The sequence below is a fragment of the Crotalus tigris genome, unplaced genomic scaffold (assembly GCF_016545835.1).
Source record: "Crotalus tigris isolate CLP2741 ecotype Arizona unplaced genomic scaffold, ASM1654583v1 scf7180000024339.11422700, whole genome shotgun sequence".
Taxonomy (NCBI): domain Eukaryota; kingdom Metazoa; phylum Chordata; class Lepidosauria; order Squamata; family Viperidae; genus Crotalus; species Crotalus tigris.
Genome location: NW_024100509.1, coordinates 4,696,173 through 4,722,578, shown reverse-complemented (window position 1 = coordinate 4,722,578; position 26,406 = coordinate 4,696,173). Strand labels below are relative to the sequence as shown.

Genomic DNA, 26,406 nt, shown 5'->3' with positions numbered 1-26,406 from the left:
CCAAGGGGAAAATAGAGGAAATATTTAATGTAATAGTTTGAGATCTGTACTAAAGATATTTGTATGTTATTGAATTATTGATCAACTTAGCCACCATGCTGCTTTTCAAATATTTAAATGTAAAGCTAGAAAATCAATAAAATTTTCTTTTAAAAAGAGAGAGAGAGAGAGGCCAGCAAAAAGAGGCTGGAAACAGAGCAGATAGCATTGATCAGCTAGACATTGTTCAAGTCCATCAGGAACATGAAGGTCTCTCCTGATCTATGAAGGGGAATATCTGTTTTGGTGGCCTGAAGGTGACTGTAGTTGAAAGTTGAGGTTTCCCATGATCCTTCACAAGAACTAGCAATCTCTGGATTTTGCTTCCTTCTACTTCATCCAAAGAATATTTGGCACTCACCTCACCACTATATTGCCCCACTGTCCATGGGCCATTGTTTTCTTAAATCAGTTCATATTGTAGCCAGGCATTGTCGCTAGAATCTGCACCCAAGGCATGGAACGTGCCTACAATATGCCCAGGCATCACTGGGACCACTAGAAGAATCAGTTTCTCTTCCGATGATCCTGACATAGCAGGTGCATTGTCATTTTCATCCAGCATTGCACCACAAGGAGGGCATTCCAGCATCCTTGGCGCTCACTTGGAACTCCAGCAGTTTTGATTCCTCATAGTCCAAGGATTGCAGAGCATAGAGCTTTCCACTCTCCGAATGTACAGAGATGTAGCTTGACAATGGCCACAGCTTCTCGCCTATCCAATAAGCGATCAGGGCATTCTCAGCTATGTCTGGGTCCAAGGCAGATACTGTGAAGATGTGAGTACCAGGGGGATTGTTCTCCTTCATAAAGACTGTGTAGGAGGGCTGTGGGAAAGTTGGAACATTATCATTTATGTCACTGATAGGCACTAAGAGGCTGATGCTAGAAGACAGGGGTGGAACGCCTTGATCTTTCACTGTCACAACCATCCTGTACTCAGCCACCTGCTCTCGATCTAGGACTGCACCAACAAACAGGGAGTAGTAGTTCTTGAATGTGGACTCGAGTTTGAAGGGTACTCCAGGGGGAAAGAGGAAACAGTTGATATGTCCATTGGTGCCAGAATCCCTGTCAGAAGCACTGAGGATGGCTACCACAGTCCCTGGAGGGGAGTCTTCTGGCAATGGCACAGCTGTGTCTGGGTCCAAGGCAGATACTGTAAAGATGTGAGCACCAGGGGGATTGTTCTCCTTCACAAAAACGGTGTAGGAGGGCTGTGGGAAAGCTGGAGCATTATAATTTACATCACTGATTGAAAGTCTTAGGATTCAGGTGGCGGACAGTGATGGAGTTCCTTGATCTTGTGCAGTGATTTGTAGACTGTACTCAGCAACTTGTTTCCAATCTAGGTGCTCATTTAGCACCAATGAATAGTAATTTTTGCCAGTTGACACTAGCCTGTAAGGGATCCCAAATGGCCACAAAAAAGTGCTCACTTGTCCATTGGCACCAGTATCCCTGTCCAAAACAGTAATCAGAGCTATCACCATCCCCAATGGCGAATCCTCTGGAATAGTTATCAACAAAGACACCACTGTGATTTCTGGAGGATTATCACTGAGATCCAAAATCTCGATCAAAACCTTGCAGTATCCTGATAATGGAGGATTTCTGTTATCTTTTGCCTCAACATGTATTTCATAGAAATTCCTTTCCTCAAAGTCCAAATGTCCTTTCACATATATCTCACCAGTTTGATGATCAAGGATGAATTTTTCTTTTCCATTGGTAGGAGAAAAATTACTTGAAATGTATGTAATTTCTCTATTTGTCCCCTCATCTAAATCTGTTGCATTTACCTTAAATATTACCTCATTTTCTGAGTTTTCTAAAATCTGGACATTATAAACTGACTGGTTAAATACAGGAGGGTTATCATTTGCATCTAGCACTTTGATTTCTAACTGCATTGTACTAGTGAGTTGTGGGTCACCTCCATCGGTGGCTAAAGGAAATAAGCGATGAACAGCACATTCTTCTCTATCAAGAGGTTTATTTAAAACAAGAAATAAAGAGACACTATGTTCATAAGTTTCAATTATTAGACTGAAGAGTAGGTTGGGATTAAGTCTGTAGCTAAGCAGAGAGTTTGCAGCAATATCAGCATCGGAGGTTCCCTCTAGGGGAAAACGTGAATTACAAAGACTAGACTCTCTGCAATAGTAAATTGCCTCTCTGTAACAGGGAAGATTGGGGCATTGTCATTTATGTCTATAATCTCCACCTCTATGTGAAAAATCCTTAATGGTTTCTCCACAAGGGCATCCAGATGAACAATGCACATAGCCCTCTTGTCACAAAGCTTCTCCCTGTCAATCTGAGAATTCACAAACAAAATTCCATTCTGCACATTTACCTGGAAATATTCCCTTTGTTCCTTGGAGACCAACTGAAACATCCGAGACACGAGTTCATCCACCTCTAGACCCAGATCCTGGGCAATGTGGCCCACAAAAGTGCCCTGCTGGGATTCCTCCTGTATTGAGTAATAGAGCTGGCGGTTCCCCATTCCCCAAAGAGTGTGGAGGAGAGCTAGCTGCAGCAGCGATGCCTTCCCAGAATCCACTTTCCACACAAGCATGGCAAAACTGGAGACCTGTTTTTCTTTTTTAAAAAACGAACAAATCCCTTTCTTATAGGATTCAGGAGCAGAGCCCCAGTCCCACCTGTGAACTGATGGTGCTAGAATCTTTTCTAGTGGTTTTGCAATTGATAGCTAGTGCCTCTTTAATGATTCCGTGAGTGGTATACCAGGAGGGTGGAGCTATGCATTTTCAGCCTTACTTAGCTATTCATCGAGTCAACAGTGACCCCTTGTGATAGCCTTCTGAAATTCTTCCATTGTTTTAATACAATTATTATAACTATTTTATGATACTTATAAATGTTGTAAACTTCTCAAATAGTATTGATAATGTTATGCAATATGTTTCATTTTATACACCTTTCTTCTTCACTTATATTAATTTGTCTAACTCATTGTCTTACATTAATACAGCAGCTTGACATTTGCTTAATGTTTCCATAGTCTTTTTTAAATAAGATTATATTTTTTCATGTTTGCAAAAGATTTACAGGGCCAAAGTTCTTCATTAGATCTCCAAGTAATTAATTTTTCAGAAGAGTTTTGAACATGATGACAACAGTTCCAATCAGTTGAAAGTAGTTCATGTCTATCTCCAGAGTCCCCAATTAATGATATCAGTTTTGTATGTTCTGATCAGAAGAACACTAACTTGTAGTGGTATAAAACTTTTGAAAATTCTGGACAGGAAGCAAAGGAATTCTCAGATGCACTGTGTTTTGATTGGGGGTTACTTTTGTCTAGACAGGCAAATATGTTTTAGTTCTTATCTTGCTGGAGTTGTTACATTCCTATTGGACTTCTCCAAAATATATAGATGTAAAAATGCTTCTGAATAATTCAGGAGCATCTGAGTAAGATAAAAAAAAATCATTAAACCTAACTAATCATTAAACCTTGGTACAAGCTGCTTATTTGAAATCTACTATTAATGCAATCCAGACAGCATTTTTTTTTTAAAAAAAGATACAATTTTTAAATGCTCAGTTCCTATATTTTGGTTTCCAGATCCAAATACAAATAGCTCTAAGAGGTTTTAACATGTTTTTTTTCACAGTGTCACTCAGATACTGGAGCGTGGAGTAGGGCCTTCCATCTCATGTAAATAAAAAAAGGTTATCCCACCCACTTTTGCCTGCATCTACTTCACATTTTTTAATAAGCCATTCTTTAGAGTTTAAATGTTATAACATGGCCCCAAAACCTCTGGTGGTTTGCTGTTTTTATCATTGCTATAACTATCCTATATTGCTACTTTCAAAGAGACATCCCTGTTTGGGCCGAAAGAAGAACAGCTGTTAGAGGCAAGATCAGACACCACTGATTTATTTTAAGTGAGCTCAGATCTTATCAGATCTAATTAAACACATCATCTAATAAAGAAACAACTTGCTTATGTCTGGGCCCCTTCTATACTTGCATGTGACATCATGGCCCAAGTATGAAAAAGCGGAGCTTGCATCACACTGTCAGGACACACACTTCATCATTATAATAACATTTTGGTTAGGAATAATGCCTATAGGAATACATAATAACTAAATCAGCAGAGCATAGGGATTTCACCAGCCTCAAAACCTGAGAATGTAACAAAAAGAAATAAATCTAGAACTAATGAGAAACTTCCTGACAGTTAGAACAATTAACCAGTGGAACAACCTGCCTCCAGAAGCAGTGAATGCTCCAACACTGGAAGTTTTTATGAAGAGACTGGACAGCCATTTGTCTGAAAGCAATATATAAAAAAACAGATCTACCAAAAATCCCAGAAAATATACAAAATATTTTAAATGAAAAAATATCAGTGATGGAGGTGACAGAGGCTATAAAAAGGCAAAAAAATGATAAGACTCCAGGTCCAGATGGCTTACCTGCAGAGCTTTATAAATGTCTATAAGACACACTAAGTCCAATAATGAAAGAACTGTGTAATGAAGTACTTTTAGAGGCTAAAATACCAAATACATAGACAGAAGCTAACATACTTTAATACCATTTTAAAGAAGACTCAGACCTGATGCAAATAAAGAATTACAGACCAATATCTCTATTAAATGTGGACTATAAAACTTTTGCCTCAATATTAGCAGAAAGACTAAATAAATTTTTGACTGAATTTATACCCAAAAGACAAATAAAAAATAACTTAAGAATCATTTTAGACATTTTGGAATATTATGAAATCCATCCAGGGAAGGAGATGGCGCTAATATTTCTAGTTGCACAGAAAGCTTTTAACAGCATAAATTGGCAATTCATGATTCAACAATTAGAGAAAATGGATTTTGGAGAAAACTTCATAAATATAATTAAAACAATTTATTATAGACAAACAGCTAAAGCACAGGTTGGCAACCTGCGGCTCTGGAGCTGCATGCGGCTCTTTGAGCCTTCCCCTGTGGCTCCCAGCCTCCTCTGTCATTTGCAGAGAGAGACAGAGAGAGGCACTTGCGCTTCCCTGCTTCTCTCTCTGTCTCTCTGTGTCTGTCTGTCTGTCTGTCTGTCTGTCTCTCTCTCTCTCTCTCTCTCTGTGTGTGTGTGTGTATAAAAGAGAGTGAACTCACGGTGTTCTCCAGCAAGCGAAAAGCTGTTTGGGCGGGGCTCTTCCTGTTGCTGCGTCTCTGCAGGAAGTAGGAAGCAGGAAGGGCAGGAGAGAGCTAGCTAGCCCAGCTATGCTGACTCAGGAATTCTGGAAGTTGAAGTCCATGAGTCATAAAAGAGCCGAGGTTGCCTACCCCTGAGCTTATTGGAGAACAGCTTGAAGCCAGCTTGTCAGGTGAGCAGAAGATCGGAGAGAGGGGGGAGAGAGAGAGGGAGAGAAAGAGAGAGGGGGGGAGAGAGATCCTTTTGACATCTAAAATTAAGATAACGCTGCATATATCCTTTTTTACTTTATATATATATATATATATATATATATATATATATATATATATATATATATATATATATATATATATATCAATAAAAATATAGAAAGAACCCCAGGATAAAAATAAACAGGACCGTTTAATATAAACAAGCCTGTAAGTAAAAGAGTTATTGAGCTTTCGTCAGCCAAACTACTGATGTCATCAGAGTTAGAATGCTAGGTGATTAGAGAGCTTGCCTATATTCAAATGAATCAACTCCCATTGCAGCACGGGGAGAGCCAAAATTGAAGAGAGAAATCATCTATATCGCACTTTTAGGCTTAATGGCTACCCCACAGAATTTGTGAGATGTTACAGCAGACCATGTCAACCCCACAGGGCCCAACTTTCCGGAGCAACGACGACACCGGCCACACGGATAACTTTACCTTATATCTGTGGTGTTTCCAAAGCTATGGCACAGCTGCTGGCCCCCCACAATGTGAGCATTGCCGATAGACCAGACCAGACCCTAAGAACCAAGATCATGCATCCCAAAGAGCCGCTCCCCAACAGTGAACAGTCTTCCATAGTCTATAGAATTAATTGCAGGAATTGCCCCTGCAATTACGGAGGAAACAGCTAAAAGGCTCAGGACTAGGGTCCACGAACATGAACTGGCAATCAAAAGGCAGGAGCAGCGCTCACAAGTGTGGGCTCACATGGCCGATCTGAACCACACATTCGATCTGGAAAAGCACAGACCATATCTCGTGAAACCACTAAGGGTGTCCGCCTTCTTAAAGAAGCCTGGCTTTTGGATGAGAATTCCATCAACCGGCATATAGACATCCTGCCAGCGTACCAGATTCTCAGAAGGTGGGAGAGACAACGTTGTAATCCATGAAGTAAATGGCCACCCCACACGGTGCAAAAGCAAGACCATGGCTTTACAAACAGGGAAGCTGCAATCCCTAGGGAGGACAGTGAACCAGCAAAAGAGAGGGCGGGTGACACCACAACGAGATAGCAACTGGCAGGACTGGAGTGACAGGGTGGCAGGTGAGTCGGCAAGAGCTGCTATGGGAGGAGATGACAAACTAATGAGGTGTCAAGATCGGGTGTTGGAAATGGACATGCGGAAGCGGCTCGGAAGGAGAGACAAAAAGGGGGGGGGGAATATGAAGGAGAAACATCCAAATAGTGGCTCTTTGCAGGATTGGGAAGAGGGAGCTATGGACGAAACAACGGCGGCCTTAGGAGAGGATGACAACCCCACAGGGCGTTTGAAATGCAGATTGAGAGATCGCTCCAAAATGAGAGGGAGGAGAGATAAGGAGCAGAGACGGCTTGACAGCTGCCCCCCAGGCGTTTGCATGCGCACTGGAAAAACGATGGAGGATCGGAATACAATCATCAGGTCCACCAACAAGCTGCCGGATGCGAATCAATTTAGCATGTTCTAGATTAACATAACTAATGGGCCGATGACGCGCTTGAGAAGCCAGGCACAGAGACAGGCAGCTATATAGGCAAGCTCCCTAATCACCTAGCATTCTAACTCTGATGACGTCAGTAGTTTGGCTGACGAAAGCTCAGTAACTCATTTACTTACAGGCTTGTTTATATTAACTCTTTTACTTACAGGCTTGTTTATATTAAATGGTCCTGTTTATTTTTATCCTGGTGTTCGTTTTTCTATATTTTTATTGACATGTGTATGCCCAGGATTCATATATATACATAGATAGATAGATAGATAGATAGATAGATAGATAGATAGATAGATAGATAGATACATACATACATACATACATACATACATACATACATACATACAACAAAATAAATTAATTACAATCACCAGGAAAATCCAAGCAGGAAAATCAAGCAGGAAAATTTTTAATAAAAACCAAGCTTTCATCGGTAACTTCCGACATCGTCAGGGTTAAAGCTAGTTAGTGGGAGAAACTTATATAAGATTACCAAGCATTTGCGCCCGGCTTCTGGACCGTGTCATCGGTCCCAGCTGATCAGATTGTATCCTAAATGTATCTTTGACACCAGCATCCAGCCCTTTCCTGTTCTTCCTTCGTACGCTACCATTCACTCCCTCGTCACTGATTCTTGGGCTGAGTGGGATCCTCCCCCCTTTTTTCGGGTGATTGTTGTTTCCATACTCTTTTCACACTCTTGTGCATTGTTCTTGTCACTAGAGGTATTGGGGTGCAGGCCATCCAAGCCTCCCTTGATCCCACCATGTGTTCCATTCAGGCTCCAACTGGTTCCCCCCGCCCCTCTGGGTTGTAATCCGGGTGTCTCTCTCCACTCTATGGCTTCTGCTCTCTTATCCCTTCTTATATGAATAGCCCCTGCCATTCCACCCAATATCTCTTCCAAAAGGGGCGAACAATACTCGCAAATCTGGACGCACATGGCTGAGTACGATCATGGATTCGCCTGGTGCACCAGTTGCGCCCTTATTTGGACCGGGAGGCTTTACTCATGGTCACTCATGCCCTTGTCACCTCAAGATTGGATTACTGTAACGCGCTCTACATGGGGCTACCCTTGAAGAGCGTTCGGAGGCTGCAGTTGGTTCAGAATGCAGCCGCGAGAGCGATTGTGGGCGCGCCAAGGTACGCCCACGTGTGACCTATCCTCCGCGAGCTGCACTGGCTTCCTGTGGGTCTCCGGACGCAATTCAAGGTGTTGGTTATCACCTTTAAAGCCCTTCATGGCATAGGGCCAGGTTACTTACAGGACCGCATACTGCCGCACAGTTCCCAGAGACCGGTGAGGTCCCATAGATTGGGCCTCCTTCAGGTCCCATCGGCCAGACAATGTCGGCTGACGGGCCCTCGGGGAAGGGCCTTTTCTGTGGTGGCTCCGACCTGGTGGAATCAACTTCCCCCCGAGGTTCAAACTACTCCCACCCTGCCGGCCTTTAAGAAAGCCGTTAAAACTCTCCTGTTCCGGCAGGCCTGGGGCTGATGTCCCCGGGGGGGTGGGCGGGATATGATTGGACACGCTGTATGATTGTATTATTTTATTGTTTTATTGTTAGATGATTGTTTTAATTTTGTATGCCGCCTTGAGTCCTTTGGGATTGGGCGGCATATAAATAAAATTAAATAAATAAATAAATCATCAGTTTGACTTCGATAACGTACATGTTTTGTCCAGTGATGCCACGAAAGGGGGCCGACTGTTGAAGGAAGCCTGGCTCTCGGATAAGGATTCGATTAACCACCGCATAGACCTTTGTCCAGCACAACAAGCATTGAGAATATGGAGCACAAACCGCCACCCCTTTCATCGAAGAGAATTTAGCCAATGGCTATGCGACCAAAGCAATGGAGCCACACCTAACCCTCCACGTGATCAAACAAATGGAGATCTAACCAACTCTCCGCGACCTACGGATACTTTCCTGATGCCTGCCCAGCAGCTGATGAATCCCGATCAGCAGCTGACGAATCCTCCAACACCAAAGATGAGCAAGGGCCCATGGAAGATCAGGAGACTTACAAGGGGTGAAAAGAAGAGGGAAGGTGTGGTGGGGGACCTGCGGAGCTCCCTGCTACACCTCGGAAGAACACCACCCCCAGAATGGATGAGCGATGCCCAGGGCGTTAGTACGGGCTTTAGGAAGCCATATGACGAATCCGTGGGGGTTGGTGTTGGAAATAACAACAAGGACGAACTACCCGTACGCAGATCTAATGAGCATATGATGACAACCCAGTCACAACAAAAAGGAGAGGGAGGTATCCCATTAACTTACTTAGCGCGTAAGCGCAAAATTATGGACAAAGAACACTCGCGTTTGCAGCAGGGGGGTTCTTTCATGGAAAACGAACACAGGGGCTCTATGCTAAGCAGGAACTGTGACCATCAACAGCAAATTGAATGGCAGGATGCCATCGATATGACAGGAATAGGGAATGTTGAAAAAGGGGGCAAAGGAAAGATATTGGGTGGAATGGCATGCAGGCAGGGGCTACTCACGTAAGAAGGGATAAGAGAGCAGAAACCATAGAGTGGAGAGAGACGCCCGGATTACAACCCAGAGGGGCGGGGGGAACCAATTGGAGCCCGAATGGAACACATGGTGGGATCAAGGGAGGCTTGGATGGCCTGCACCCCAATACCCCTAGTGAGAAGAACAATGCACAAAAGTGTGAAAAGAGTATGGAAACAACGATCACCCAAAAAAGGGGGGAGGATCCCACTCAGCCCAAGAATCAGTGACGAGGGAGTGACTGGTAGCGTACGAAGGAAGAACAGGAAAGGGCTGGATGCTGGTATCAAAGATACGTTTAGGATACAATCTAATCAGCTGGGACCAATGACGCGGTCCAGAAGCTGCGTCATCAATTTAACAGAATTATTACTAAGACCCAATAGCATCAATGCAGATTTCTCACAATTAATATCAAACTAGTATTAAAAAGTAGGGTTAGGTATGGAAACTTTATGTATGAAACACAAAGCAACACAAAGGTGAAAAAGTATCTTATACTCTTGTTTCCTGCACAAAGATACTATATTTTATTTGAAATTTAAAATAGCATAAGGAAGATTGAATTTTTTTAAAAGGTTAAAAAGAGAATAGAGAGTGCATCATGCCATGCACCATATCTTAAAATAAAAAAGAAAATATTTTATCAGTAATCACTTATGATTTGAAAGTTCAATAAACTGTACCTATTCAAAATATAAAACCACTTTTTAACAGGGACAAACTAAATTCTTGGATTACTAGATTAAAAAAAGAAGTTAGAAATAAGATCTGAGGATATAGTGGGGAAAAAATCTCACCATCAAAGCTCTCAGATTGAAGAAAATTATATTGCAATAATATAAATAGCTTTCTCTTTATAGGATATATAAATATGGACCTATAGGGGTACCTTTGTACTCATTGTTAATTGGTTCCAGGAGGTGCCATGAGTACCTAAAACGATGAGTACCGAACAATTTTTTCCCATAAAGAACAACATAGTGAGTCACAAGGTAGCCAACAACGACAAGTTCCAGTTTGAGCGATGAGTACTGGGACAACATTTTCATGTCAAAATACATTGAGTACCAGATTTGATGAGTTTCAAAGCAGTTGAATACCAAGGTACCACTGTATTTCAGACAGCCATTTGGGTAAATCATGATTTACTTTGGATTTCTGCACTGAATGAGGGAGGATTTGATGACCTGAATTAGCCTATCCAACATTACAATTCTACCTTTTGTCATCTGAACCAGTATCTAGATTAATGATACTAACAAACAAATCAAAATAATTGCTATATTTCCAGTTGCAACTCATTCATGATGCTCTGATAGGTACTTCACAAATACTTTATAAGTTAAAAAAATTATAAACAATATTGTAGAATACAATTTTTTAGTTACTCATGTATTTAAAAGCTATCTGTTACAAATCTAATACTTAATTATGGAAAAATATATTGTAACAGTAGTGATTCGAAATCGGTATCAGAGAAATAGAATATGGACTGAATGTCAAGCACTAAAAAAAGGACCAAAACTCACCTCCTTAGATGCATTTGGAGGCAGTTCTGTACCATTTTGAAGTTCTCCATTATTTGCAAAAAAAGGAATGTTGGGACTGAAAATCATGAGGTCATTCTTGGCACCAGCCTCTGCATTCACCCCCGCCAGGATGTGGCTGTGGCGATTGGAATAGGACCAGCTGCCCACTTCACTGGCACAGACCAGGGTGGCCATGCCAGGGCCATAAACCATGGATTCTTTTGCCTTGCAGTGGCATCGCAAGGCCACATAGATGAGAATGGCTAGCAGGAATAGACTGGAAACAGAGCAGATGGCAATGATCAGATAGACATTGATTGAATCCACCAGGGGCACAAAGCTCTCCCCTGATCGTTGCACATAAATATCTGTCTTGCTGGCCTGGGAATTTGTCACAAGAGACACACTCAGGGTAGCTGTGGCTGAGAGTTGAGGTTTCCCATGATCCTTCACTAGAACCAACACACTCTGGATTTTGCTGCCTTCTGATTCATCCAGAGGATATTTGGTACTCACCTCACCACTATACTGGCCCACAGACCATGGGCCACTGCTTTCTTCAACCAGTTCGTACCTGAGCCACGCATTGTAGCCAGAATCTGCATCCAAGGCATGGATCTTGCCTACAATATGCCCAGGCATTACGGGGACCACTAGGAGAATCAGGTTCTCTCCTGGTGATTCTGAAACATCAGGTGCATTGTCGTTCTCGTCCAGCACAAAGACCTGAACAGTCGCATTGCCACACAAGGAGGGCATTCCAGCATCCTTGGCTCTCACCTGGAACTCCAGCAGTTTCAACTCCTCATAGTCCAAGGACTGCAGAGCATAGAGCTTTCCGCTCTCCGAATGTACAGAGATGTAGCTTGACAATGGCCACAGCTTCTCGTCTATCCAATAGGTGATCAGGGCATTCTCAGCTACGTCTGGGTCCGAGGCAGATACTGTGAAAATGTGAGCACCAGGGGGATTGTTCTCCTTCACAAAGACTATGTAGGAGGGCTGTGTGAAGGCTGGAGCATTATCATTTATGTCATTGATAGGCACTAAGAGGCTGATGCTAGAAGACAGTGGTGGAACGCCTTGATCTTCCACTGTCACAACCATCCTGTACTCAGCCACCTGCTCTCGATCTAGGACTGCACCAACAATCAGGGAGTAGTAGTTCTTGAATGTGGACTCGAGTCTGAAGGGTACTCCAGGGGGAAAGAGGAAGCAGCTGATTTGTCCATTGGTGCCAGAATCCCTGTCAGAAGCACTCAGGATGGCTACCACAGTCCCTGGAGGGGAGTCCTCTGGCAATGGCACAGAGAGAGAATTAACAGATATTTCTGGAATATTGTCATTTATGTCCAACACTTCAATGAGAACTTTACAATGTCCAGATAAAGTACCCTTATCTTCTGCCACAACTTGAAGTTCATAGAAATTAATATCTTCATAATCCAATTTTCCAATTACTCTGATTTCCCCAGTATCAGAATTTATACTAAACATATTTCTGACATGTTGAGGTAGGTTATAACTAAAAAAATAAGAGATTTCCCTATTAATCCCTTCATCTAAGTCTGTAGCATTCAGAGTAATAACTAATGATCCACTAGCTGTATTTTCTAGCAGCTTTACCCTATAAACAGATTGGTTAAATACAGGAGGGTTGTCATTAACATCCAGCACACTGATTACTAGCTGAACAGTTCCTGTGAGTTTCGGTTCACCCCTATCAGTGGCTGTCAGTACTAAATGATGGACAGGGTTCTTCTCTCTGTCAAGTGAAACCTTTAACACAAGTACTACAGATTTACTCCCATCTTCATTATTTCCTGAATCAAGAGCAAAATGGTTGTTTGGACTGAGCTTGTAAGTTAACAGAGCATTGGTACCAATATCTGCATCAGATGCTCCTTCTAATAGGAACTGGGTGCCAGAGGTTATGAGTTCTGATATGCTCAGGATCTTTTCTCTGGCAGAGAAGACGGGAGCATTGTCATTCATGTCTTTGATTTCCACCTCCACATGGAAGAACCTCAGAGGTTTCTCCACAATCACCTCCAGATGAAGGACACAGTCTGCAGTCTTGGCACACAGCTCCTCCCTGTCTATCCGGGAATTTACAAACAAGATCCCATTCTGCAGGTTTACCTCAAAATAGTCCTTCTCTCCTTTGGACAGCATCCGGAACATCCGAGGCACCAGCTCGCTCACCTCCAACCCCAGATCCTGGGCGATGCGGCCCACAAAGGTGCCGTGCTGAGATTCCTCCAGCACAGAATAATGGAGCTGGCCGCTCCCCATTTTCCAGGCGGTCTGGAGCAGAAGCAGCTGCAGCAGCCCCGTCGGCCAGGTAAGCATCGCAGACACAGGCACAGCACCCGCAAGCCCTTTTCTTTTTTCTCTATATATCTTGCCTTCAAGGGGTCAGGAGCGGAGCCCACGTAGCCCAGTCATACTGGCAATGCTTTCATAGGTTGGATCTTGGCTTGTTGAGATTTCTCTTGGTTTTCTTTTCTTTAATAATCCCATTGTGGATCTGGCTGGCAGGAATGTCGGTCCCTTTAAGGGAGGAGCTCTGCATTTTCAGTTTCACTTAGAGGGTTTTCTTAGGAAACAGCGACCTCGTGTGACTGAATTTCAATTTGTAGAAACAGACTTTCCTTCTGTATTCATGACAAACTTCTAATAATCATTCCATCTTCATTCTCAAATATATTGACTTTTACATAGAGTGCTTGGCTTCATTTGTAAATCTCATACATGCATTTATTCTTCTTTTACTGTGTATACATTGTATTAATTAACATACATTTTTTGGATAGATATTTTCATTTCTATATATAGCGATGGCAAGTGTACTTGTTTGCCTCTCTTGTTCCCTTATCAATTGCCCAAGGTGACTATGATGCCATTAAAAGAAGACTGGACTGACTTGAAACATTTGAACCAAAATTTCAAAATAAGGAACAATATATTGGAAATGGCAAATCTAAATTTGTCTCAGGACACTTGTCTATGCATATGTATCCATTTCCTTCTTACTTACCATAGTACTTAAAAACGTGATAAATGTTACATAGATATCTCATCTTATATATTATCCAATAGGCTGTCATATACTGCAATCCATTTGAGTATATGCACAGTGTATAAATATTATATATTGGGAAGAAATGTTTTTGATCTTCCATGAGCACAGCATCTCTGTGCCACTGAATAAATTAGCATATCTTTGTCTGGCTTCCTTGCTAGCCTCAGGAAGTAAAATTTGCTTCACAAATTGCATTTCTAATGTTGCTGTATTAATATGTTTTCCTGGCAAAAACACACAAAGATTACGGGTTTCCTTCCCGATCAATTACATCAAATCAAAAGGTTCTGCAAGGATATATTTGGGGATCCTTATTGCTTAATTTTTATATGAACTCCTGACTTTCATTAGCTGTTATAGGAGAAGAAAAATGTTTTGCAACTTCTATATGTGGATGATGCAGCTGTCAACTCCACCCCAATACAATTTTAAAAAGCATTGTAAACCTATTGCAGAGAACGCAGACTAGCTATTGATTTCCAAAAAAGGGAAATGTTTGCAAATAGAACTAAAAAAAATACAACTAAATAGCCACAGGAACCTTAGGGGGGGGGAGTGATCATGCAATATTGGAATTCAACATTATGAAAGCACAAGCAATAGAACATAGTCAAACTAGACTCTTGGACTTTAAGAGAGCTAATTTCAATAGACTTATAGCTTGGGAAGGATTCTATGGATGAGAATCCGCAAGGGGAAAACAATACAAGAAGCTTGGGACATTTTGAAAAGTGAGATTATAAAAGCCAGTCTAGCACAATACCAACGAAGAGGAAAAATAACAGCTCTCAAAAGAAACCAGCATGGCTGCATAAAGAACTCTCTGATAAGTTGAAAGACAAAAAGGACAAGAATAAAAAGTGGAAAGAAGAGCACATAACTAAGTCAGAATATCAGCAAATAGCCCGAGTCTGCAAAGATGAAGTGAGGAAAGCTAAGGCTCAAAATGAACTAAGACTTGCAACAAAACTCAAAAATAACAAAAAAAAGCTTCTTTCAACATATAAAAAACAAGAAAAAATCAAGGAAACAATTGGGAGAAAATAACAAGAAGGTGACAAGCAACAGGGAGAAAGCAGAACTACTTAACTCGTATTTTGCATCTGTCTTTACACGAAGGGAAAAAATATCCAATTATCAAAAACAGTACCATAAAAAACAGATTAGAAACACAAGTTAAGAAAGGCAAGAAAACAGTAAGTGAGCACCTGTCCATCCTAGACGAGTTCAAATCACCAGGACCAGATGGATTACATCCCAAGGTTCTGAAGGCACTGGCAGATGTGATTTCAGAACTACTGAACTATATCTTTCAAAGATCCTGGAGCAATGGGGAACTACCAGAGGACTGGAAAAGAGCTGATGTAATTTCCATTTTTAAAAAAGGAAAAAAAATGGATCCAGGAAATTACAGACCTATCAGCCTGACCTCAATACCTGGGAAGATTCTGGAAAAGATAATCAAGCAACGAATCAGTGAACACCTAGAGGCAAACAAAGTCATTACCAAAAGCCAATATAGGCTTGTCAAAAACAGATCATGCCAGACAAATCTTATTGCATTCTTTGACCAGATGACAAAATTAGTGGACCAGAGGAAGGCTTGGATATAATTTACTGGACTTCAATAAGGCATTTGATAAAGTAGACCACATCCTACCACTTGATAAGATAGAAAAATGTGGGTTAGACAGCATCACCACCAGATGGATTCATAGCTGGCTGACCGGCCGTACTCAGTGTGTGGTCCTCAATGGAACTGCATCTACATGGAGGGAAGTGTGTAGTGGGATGCCCCAGGGCTCTGTTCCATCAATGATTTGGATGAGGGGATAGATGGGGAACTCATCAAATTTGCAGATGAACCAAGCTGGCAGGAATAGCCAACACTCCAAAAGATAGGCTTAAGATACAGAAGGATCTCGATAGACTCGAACATTGGGCCCTATCTAACAAAATGAAATTCAATGGTGAAAAAACTAAGGTTCTACATTTAGGCAAGAAAAACCAAATGTACAGGTACAGTATAGGTGGTACTGTACTCAATAGTAGTAACTGTGAGAGGGATCTCGGAGTCCTAGTGGATAATCACTTAAATATGAGCCAGCAGTGTGCTGCAGCTGCCAAAAAAGCCAACACAGTGCTAGGCTGCATTAACAGAGGGATAGAATCAAGATCACATGAAGTATTAATACCACTTTACAATGCCTTGGTAAGGCCACACTTGGAATACTGCACACAGTTCTGGTCACCATGATGTAAAAAAGATGTTGAGACTCTAGAAAGAGTACAGAGAAGAGCAACAAAGATGATTAGGGGACTGGAGGCTAAAACATATAAAGAATGGTTGCTGGAATTGGGTATGTCTAGTTTAATGAAGAGAAGGACTAGGGGTGACATTTTAGCAGTGTTCCAATATCTCAGGGGTTGCCACCAAGAAGCTATTCTCCAAAGCACCTGAAGGCAGGACAAGAAGCAATGGATGGAAACTAATCAAAGAGAGAAGCAACCAAGAACTAAGGAGAAATTTCCTGACAGAATAATTAATCAGTGGAACAATCTGCCTCCAGAAGTTGTGAAAGCTCCAACACTGGAAGTTTTTAAGAAGAGATTGGACAACCATTTGTTTGAAATGGTATATAAGGTTTCCTGAGCAGGGAGCAGGGAGTTGGATTAGAAGACCTCCAAGGTCCCTTCCAACTTTATTATTATTATTATTATTATTATTATTATTATTATTATTATTATTATTATTACTACTACTACTACTACTACAGTAACAAGTTAATTCAGCAGTATCATTTCAAATAACAAGATGTGCTCCATACACCCATACATTTAGAGTGTACTAAGCAACTACATCTAAATCTGCTATTAAGAAAATGATTTTTTTATTTATAACAGGTGAATAATTAGTTTTAGCAGCTAACATTTTTTAATACCAAAGGTTTGACCCAAATTATGTATGGAAATTGGAATATGCCATTATTGGGATACAATCTCTGAAGTAGAGTCTGGAGCTATAATTTTACCCATATTCTTTAATCTTTCCTCCCAAAACCTTCCTTCAAGTCTCTTGATAATTCTCATATACCTTATTTGCACAAATTTGATAGGTGTTTTGTACAGAACTGGACATATAGTAGTACTTCAAGTGGATCTAACCAATGCAGAATAGAGTGGTATTACTGCTTCCCATAACTTGAAAATTAAATTTAAATTATTGCAGTCTAAAATTGTATTTCTTTTTAATTGTTATGACACACTACTATCTCATGTTCACCTTTAAATTGATCATATTTCTGTCCTCTAATGTAACTAGTTGTCCCACCTAAATCACCTGTAACTTTATCATTTTCTTTCATCTCCTTGTTCAGATCACATACAAAAATGTTGAAAAGAAGGCCCATATTCAAATTTGGTGGTACTTTACCACACTCCATGTGAAGCCATGTCTCAGCATTTCTCAGAACTGAGTTGAAGTTATATAAATATCTAGCAATGGTTAACTGCGCAGCTTTATAGATCTTTATTATTGTCTGGAATTAAATTCTTATTTAGGTGAGATGTGTCTGATGCTTTTGTGGAGTTCTTTTCTAGGAAATAAGTTTAGGAACTTCTACTTGGTAATATGCCATATTTAGGAACTGGTTCCCCCATGAGTTTAAGAGGTTACTTCCTTTTGTCTGTCTTTGTTTAAATTACTGCTCTGTAGTGATAAATTGGGATCTGAAGTTAAGAAGAAAAATACAATAGAAGTCATTCCACTCATACAAGAACATACAAATAGTTGGAGCTGAAAAAAGAAATATGTGAATAACTCCTAACTCACAATAGAACATAACAAAATTACACAGAAGGAAACTGTATAGAGCTGCATTTGTCTTTAAAAGTTGTTTTTCATGATTTACACTCTTTTAAAAAGACAGAATTAATGCAGATAAAAACTGTACTGGATAAGGAAAATAATGTTTTGTAAATGAAGCAAAGAATTGATTATTTCTTTTACAGAAACAATTCGCAGAATTAAGTTTTACATTAAAAAAGAAATCAAATACAGCTTGATGCTTCTGCGGACAGTATTTCAGGGTTGAAAATAAATAAAGATATACTGACATATTTACAGTGCTAACTTCCCAGAAATAATATTTATGATTTTTAAATATTCCTTACAATGCCAAGTAAGATCCATCTATAATTATCCTTATATAGGAATTTCTACTTAAGATCTTTTCACTACAGCTAGAATACAAGTTGGAAATTGAAGCTGTTTATTAGATATACATCTGTTTCCATTTGTACAGAAACCCAGCTTTCTTTGGGATAGATTTTTAAGATCTACAATATGGGATCATATCTTGCATCTAAGCAAGTTAGAACTTTCAGTGAAATTTAAAGGTGATTATTTTTTCAGATCTGCTTTCAGCAATAATTCTGAAATCCAGGCAATTTAACAAAATGTGTTTGGCAGAAAAGCAAAAGATGATCAAACATATATTTCTCTCCAATGATTTTTCTTTACCCCTGGATTCTGAAAAGTTTGTTCTTTATCCAGAGAAGTTTATTGGTCTCAGCCATTGCAGTAGAAAAGGAGCCCCTGAGTATTGGACCACCTGGATAGTTGAGGGGAGAGAATTCTACACTATATTTTCAATATGTTTGAAGTCAAGGCGGAACAAGTTCTTTGTTTTGGTTTTTAGCTTTTCTTTTTAGTTTTTGCTTTGCATTTTTGTTTTTTATTTTTAAGACTTACTGCTATATATCATACCATGTAAGAAACATATCAACATTTAACTATTAAAAATTGCAAACAAACCAACAATCCTCAACTAAGATGTGTTTTTAAACCTATTAACTAAACTTATTAAACCTAGCAACTTAATAATATTTTAAAAGTAATCCTCTAGATCTCACATCGTGACATTGCTAATGAAGACGTACTACAAAGATCTGATTTAGAACACCTATTGTGAACTATGAATGAACATCAAATGCAGCTTATTGGCCATAGCTTACGTGTGCTAAAGATTGGCATCCCAAAATTGCACTAAATTGGATGCCTTCCGGAGAAAAGAGGAAAGCAGGCTGGCCTCAGAAAACCAGGCACCAAACACTTAGAGCAGTGGTTCTCAACCTTTCTAATGCTGCGACCCCATAATACAGTTCCCCATGTTGTGGTGACCCCCAACCACTTATACATCACTGGGTGCCAGGGGCGTGGCCAAAGAAAAGGAGGAAAAAATGGCGGACAGCCTTGTTTGGCAACCCCCGTGAAATGCTCGTTCGACCCCAAATGGGGTCCCGACCCACAGGTTGAGAACCACTGACTTAGAGGAAGCTCTTAAGACTACTAATCTCCCTGGGGGCGATGCCGAAGATGCTGGGAATGATCAAAATAGTGGTCAAACCTTTGCTGCCCAATGTGCTCCACACAGGACCTGATATGGTGATGAATCATTGTCCAGGCACAAATAATGTTTTTAAAAAGAGGCATTATTGTCTGTGAAGAAGTTTCTTATCTGAATGAACTGTGTCTATGATACTACTGGGGAGTTCTTATAGAAATGAAAGAAGAAAGGGTATTACTACTAATATCCCATCTGTTTATTAGATGAAATATAAACAGAAGAATGATTATTGATATACAAATCAATTTCTTGATCTTCCTTCAGGTTTCCTTTCCTTATAGACCTGTGAAAGTCATAAATGTGAGGACTAGTCACAAAGTTACTTTTTCATCACTGTTGTAACTGCAAACAGTCGTATCGCGACTTTTTTTCCGGCAATGGGGTGGGCACAATTTCACTAGGATGCATCCGGCCTGCGGACTGGCAGTTTGACACTCCTGCACTAGACAGTCACCAAGGACTCCTTGTAGTGCAAAATCAGAATCTATGTTCCCATTTTCACTGAAAAGGATATTTTTTTTAATTTGAAAGGACTTTAATGTATTAAAATCTACTTTAATTACTTAAAAGTATTAAAATTATCTAATTTATATTTTAAAAAAATATAAAAAGAGAAATGTTTATTTTTGAAAACAAAAACAAAAAGAATTTAACAATTCAGAATATTTTTTTCAGTAGGTGAATTATAAACAAAAGATCAAAATAGCAGGGTGCAGTGAAGATCTTATTTATTTTTTATTTTTGAAAGACAAAACTAGTCACTGTTAAATAAAATACATTTTCGAAAACGATCTTTTTCTACCAACCCATTCCAAAAAATATTTCCCTGGAAATAAGAATTACCTATCTTTTTATTTCTATATTGTGATTTTAGGGATAACGATTATCAGAAGACACTTTTTGTATAAAGATGATCCAAAATTGTTAGTGCAGAAATATGATTTTGAATGGATGTCAAAAACTCTAAAACCAGACCAACTCACCTCTTTAGCTGAATCTGGGAGTAATTCTGTCCCATTCCTAAGTTCCCCGTTATTTGCAAAAACAGGAATGTTGGGACTGAAAATCATAAGGTCACTCTTGGCACCAGCCTCTGTGCTCACCCCTGCCAGGATGTGGCTGTGGCGATTGGAATAGGACCAGCTGCCCACTTCACTGGCACAGACCAGGGTGGCCATGCCAGGGCCATAAACCATGGATTCCTTTGCCTTGCAGTGGCATCGCAGGGCCACGTAGATGAGAATGGCCAGCAAAAAGAGGCTGGAAACAGAGCAGATGGCAATGATCAGATAGATGTTGATTGAGTCCACCAGGGGCATGAAGATCTCTCCTGATATTAGATGCTGATTATATTTTTTGATGTCCTGGGTACTTGTTATTAGTGACACACTCAGGGTGGCTGTGGCTGAGAGCTGAGGTTTTCCATGGTCCGTCACAAGAACCAGAACACTCTGAATTTTGCCTCCTTCCGATTCATCCAGAGGATATTTGGTACTCACCTCACCACTATACTGCCCCACAGACCATGGACTGCTGCTTTCTTCAACCAGTTCGTACCTGAGCCACGCATTGTATCCAGAATCCGCATCCAAGGCATGGATCTTGCCTACAATATGCCCAGGCATCACGGGGACCACTAGAAGAATCAGGTTCTCTTCTGATGATCCTGACACGGCAGGTGCATTGTCATTCTCGTCCAGCACAAAGACCTGAACAGTCGCATTGCCACACAAGGAGGGCATTCCAGCATCCTTGGCTCTCACCTGGAACTCCAGCAGTTTCAACTCCTCATAATCCAAGGACTGCAAAGCATAGAGCTTTCCACTCTCTGAATGTACAGAGATGTAGCTTGTCAATGGCCATAGCTTCTCATCTATCCAATAGGTGATCAGGGCATTCTCAGCTACATCTGGGTCCGAGGCAGATACTGTGAAGATGTGAGCACCAGGGAGATTGTTCTCCTTCACAAAGACTGTGTAGGAAGGCTGTGGGAAAGTTGGAGTATTATCATTTATGTCACTGATAGGCACTAAGAGGCTGATGCTAGAAGACAGGGGTGGAACGCCTTGATCTTCCACTGTCACAACCATCCTGTACTCAGCCACCTGCTCTCGATCTAGGACTGCACCAACAATCAGGGAGTAGTAGTTCTTGAATGTGGACTCAAGTTTGAAGGGTACTCCAGTGGGCAAGAGGAAACAGCTGATTTGTCCATTGGTGCCAGAATCCCTGTCAGAAGCACTGAGGATGGCTACCACAGTCCCTGGAGGGGAGTCCTCTGGCAGTGGCACAGAGAGAGAATTCACAGATAATTCTGGAATATTGTCATTTATGTCCAACACTTCAATGAGAACTTTACAGTGCCCCGATAATGGAGAATTGCCTTTATCTTCTGCAACAATTGGAAGTTCATGGAACTTACTTTCTTCATAATCCAATTTTCCAATCACTATGATTTCCCCATTATCAGAATTTATACTAAACAGCTTTGTGACATGAAGAGCTAGGCTATCTGTAAAAAAATAAGAGATTTCCCTATTAATCCCCTCATCTAAATCTGTTGCATTCAGAGTAATAACTAATGACCCACTAGCAGTGTTTTCTAGCAACTTTACCCTATAAACAGATTGGTTAAATACAGGAGGGTTGTCATTAACATCCAGCACATTGATGACCAGCTGAACAGTTCCTGTGAGTTTTGGTTCACCCCCATCAGTGGCTGTCAGTATTAAATGATGCACAGGGCTCTCCTCCCTGTCAAGTGGAACCTTTAACACAAGTACTACAGATGTACTCTCATCTTCATTATTTCCTGAATCCAAAACAAAATGGTTGTTTGGACTGAGCCTGTGAGTTAACAGCGCATTAGTACCAATATCTGCATCAGAAGCCCCTTCCAAGGAGAACTGGGTACCTGTTATCAGTTCTGATATGCTCAGGATCCTTTTCCTGGCAGAGAAGACGGGAGCATTGTCATTAATGTCTTTGACTTCAACCTCCACATGGAAGAACCTCAGAGGTTTCTCCACAATCACCTCCAGATGAAGGACACAGTCTGCAGTCTTGGCACACAGCTCCTCCCTGTCTCTCCGGGAATTTACAAACAAGATCCCATTCTGCAGGTTTACCTCAAAATAGTCCTTCTCTCCTTTGGACAGCATCCGGAACATCCGAGGCACCAGCTCGCTCACCTCCAACCCCAGATCCTGGGCGATGCGGCCCACAAAGGTGCCGTGCTGGGATTCCTCCAGCACAGAATAATGGAGCTGGCCGCTCCCCATTTTCCAGGCGGTCTGGAGCAGAAGCAGCTGCAGCAGCCCCGTCGGCCAGGTAAGCATCGCAGACACAGGCACAGCACCCGCAAGCCCTTTTCTTTTTTCTCTATATATCTTGCCATCAAGGGGTCAGGAGCGGAGCCCACGTAGCCCAGCCATACTGGCAATGCTTTCATAGGTTGGATCTTGGCTTGTTGTGATTTCTCTGTTGTTCGATATTTCCCTTGTGGATCTGGCCGGCAGGAATGTCGGTCCCTTTAAGGGAGGGGCTCTGCATTTTCAGTTTCACTTAGAGGCTTTCCTTAGGAAACAGCGACCTCTTGTGACCGCATTTCAAAATGGAGAAACAGAAATATTTTGTATTCAGCCCCTATGATTCTTTTTCCTTTGAGGGCTATGACCAGAATTACTTTTCTAACTACCTATCTGAGTCTTAGTTGGATATGTAGCTCTTGAATCTTTTAAGCAAATGACAAGTAAGGCATGTTCTCAAACTCATGTGATATCTTAACTGACTTTATTCCTGAAATATATATTTGATATCAAGACAAAAATTGACTGGCTCAGTCTTGCATTGGACATAGGATTTGTTTTAACTGAGGGCACTTTTCTAAATTTAGAAGTATATTCCCATTTTTTTGCCATAATCCTGTGAATAATATTGCACAAAGGCAAGTATCTGATAATACTTAAGAATGTGACAAATGTTACATAGATAGGTCACCTAACCCCCTTTTTGAACCTCACAAGTGATCATTCAGAACTTCCACCTTAATGAGGTGGAAAAGAAGCAGTTTTACCTAATGCAATCATATATACTGGTGAAATAGATAATTAATTTTCTGCACTGATTTGTATTTCTAAAGGGTAGTAATTTTTGGTCGTTTCCATTGATTAGCCTGTTACAGCATTTTTTTAGCATTACCTAGCTATTGCTGAGTCTAAAAAATGTTATTTCTTACCACTGTTATATTGCCAAAATAATTTTGAGGTGATTCTAGAAGACATTCTAAGTCACTAGTCATTAAGTTTCTTGCAACAATTGCAAGATTCTGTTAATGTATCCTAATAATAAAACTGGAGCTAGTACTTCTGGGAATGCTTCTTATCTGGCTTACCTTGTAAGAATGACATATCTTGCAAGTTGGAAAGTACAATTCCCCCCCCCCCTTGCCTTTACAATCCAAGAAACTAGAGAGATATCTGTCACACCCCCAGTGCTTCTGGGAACTCAACTGCTGTTTGTCTGACCTTTGTCTAATCTATAGTTCTGTCTCCTAAGATACATACCATCGCAAGGGAATATTTTTTCACTGTATATTCCTTTTTCTTAATAGTCAGTCCTAAAAGATGAAAGCTACTATCCCCAGGGTCAAAAATCTTCATTATCAACTTCAAGCCTGGTTAATGTACATGTCATTAGTTTGGTCTTTAATTGTAGGCCAATTTTTTTCAATATGATTTTCATTACTAAAGTTTTCGGATCATTCAGCTGTCAATGTAATATTATCAGCATAATGCAGGTTATTGATGTTTCTTCCTCCAGTTTTAACACTGTATTCATGTTCTTTCAGTCTGATTCCAATAATATACATTCAGTCTATAAGTGAAAAACACAAGGGGAGAATATACAAGTTTGTCTCACTTCTTTGCTAATCTGGAGTGAGTCTCACAATGCTCCTTCCAGACTGTGGCTTCCTGACCTGTATATAGATTTAATTTTTTAAGCACATTCCACAGCTAAACATAACTGAAGGCTTTTCTATATTCTTTTTGATATTTTTTGGCTTTCTCAATTATCCAGAGCGTATTAACAATAATGTCTCTTGTTCTTCAGCCTTTTCTAAAGCCATATTGAATGGCTTTCCATTTAAGGTTCTAGTCTGGGTCAGATTAATTTAAAATGATTTTCCTAACATGAATTAAAGGATGTTGTATGATGGTTTACCCACTCTATTAAGTCTTTTTTTTTTTTACATTGGCCATTGTGTCATTCTTCAGAGTTGCAGCCATAGTTTTTGTTAGAACCTTTAGAGATTCATCTTCTGTTGCTTACTGCATTTCTGCACTCTCCAAATATTCCTGTAGCCTTCCAAATTTGTAATGAACATACTGCTGATCTATCTTCTAGTACTAGAGATTCTTAGAAGTAAAGAATATTTTCTAAGTATCTTGGATGTAGACATTTCTCTTGCAAGAATTTCAATGGACTCTTTCCATCTTTATTTGATCTGTTGTGAATCAATTTCTTGCTGTTTATTGGTACCCTTTAGCATACCAATTCAATGTTAGAACTTCCTTTTGAGTTTGAAAAACTTTTGGAAGACTTTTCTGTTTTTCCATATCTGTTTCCATCTACAATATGTTTGCAGACATTGTTGTAATACGGCTTGTGTCTTTTAATAGCTTTTTGAAATTCTTTGTTAAGTTCCTTCCTGACATCTTTGTTTTTCTTGCCCTTGACTTCTCTTCCCTTTTTGGCAATTTCGATGGGTTCTGATATCCATATTTTCTCATATTTCTTGGTCTTTGGCAGTCTCTTTTCACATTCATCCTTAACAACTTCTTTGATTTCATTCAAACAGTTCCTCTGCTTTCTTATCAATGAGGTTAAGAATTTCAAAGTGATTCTGGATATTCTTCTTGAAATGGTAGGTTATGATTATATCATGGAAACTGGTTGGGTTTCTTTTTTACTTAGAACTTGAATTTTACTTGAAACTTCCAATTGTCTGTGTTCTCCATGGAATGATATTCATGTATATAGGCATTATTTTGACTGCTAGAAGACTATGTTAGCCAAGAAGAAATCTTTCTATTGGCAGATATTGAAAAGTGGTTCTCCTGCATCATTTTCGTTTCCTAGGCCACACAGTCCAATTACATCGCCCTCCTTAATTATTTCCAGTTGTAACATTCTAGTCCCCAACCATAGACAACACATCTTACTAGAATTGTTTTATTTCAGTCTGAACATGACCATAAAATTCATCAACCTCCTCTTTTTTTGCACTAGTGCCTGCAGCTTAAACTTGGATGATCATCATATTAAAAGATTATCCACAAAGCCTAATTATTCAGTTATTGTGACTGCTTTCTATCCAAGTACTTTTTCTTCCTGATTCCTTCGTCTTTCATGTCCTGAGCAGTAAATAGTATGATCCTCTGACTGAAAGTGTCCAGTTCTGATCTATTTCAGTTATCTGATCCTAAGATGTCAATGTGTACTTGATTAATTTCATCTTTCACTATCTTAAACTTTCCCATAGTCATGACTCCTATGTTTCACGTTCTCACTATAATTCTGTCTTTACAGCTTCAGATTTCATTTTCTTGCATAGCAACGTCAGCAATTAGACATCCTAAAAACTTTAATTTAGTCATGTCATAAACACCATTAATGTTCTAAAAGATCCCCAGCTCTTCCTCAGTAGCCTGTTGAATGACATTCAATTGGAGGCATCTGGCATTGTATTGTCTATCACTTTATATTTTCTATCTATGTGGTTATTTTGGTAGAATGCTAGAGTGATATATTCCTCCACAATATGTACTTTGCCCTTATCACTAAAGTAATTATTAGCCTCCTGCATCTTCCTATATC

General features: G+C 40.2%; 1 protein-coding gene across 1 annotated transcript in view; it reads right to left on the bottom strand.

Moving 5' to 3' along the window:
- Positions 1-23,916, bottom strand: part of LOC120300278 — a 119,337-nt gene extending 95,421 nt beyond the window's left edge. The window contains 8 exon segments of the mRNA XM_039326097.1: positions 645-1,256; positions 1,320-2,243; positions 2,399-2,638; positions 4,498-4,575; positions 11,035-13,310; positions 13,313-13,478; positions 20,511-22,789; positions 22,792-23,916. Of these exon segments, the coding sequence (XP_039182031.1) occupies positions 645-1,256; positions 1,320-2,243; positions 2,399-2,638; positions 4,498-4,575; positions 11,035-13,310; positions 13,313-13,478; positions 20,511-22,789; positions 22,792-22,978 (6,762 nt within the window). The 5' untranslated portion in view covers positions 22,979-23,916.
- Between the last annotated feature and the right edge of the window lie 2,490 nt (positions 23,917-26,406).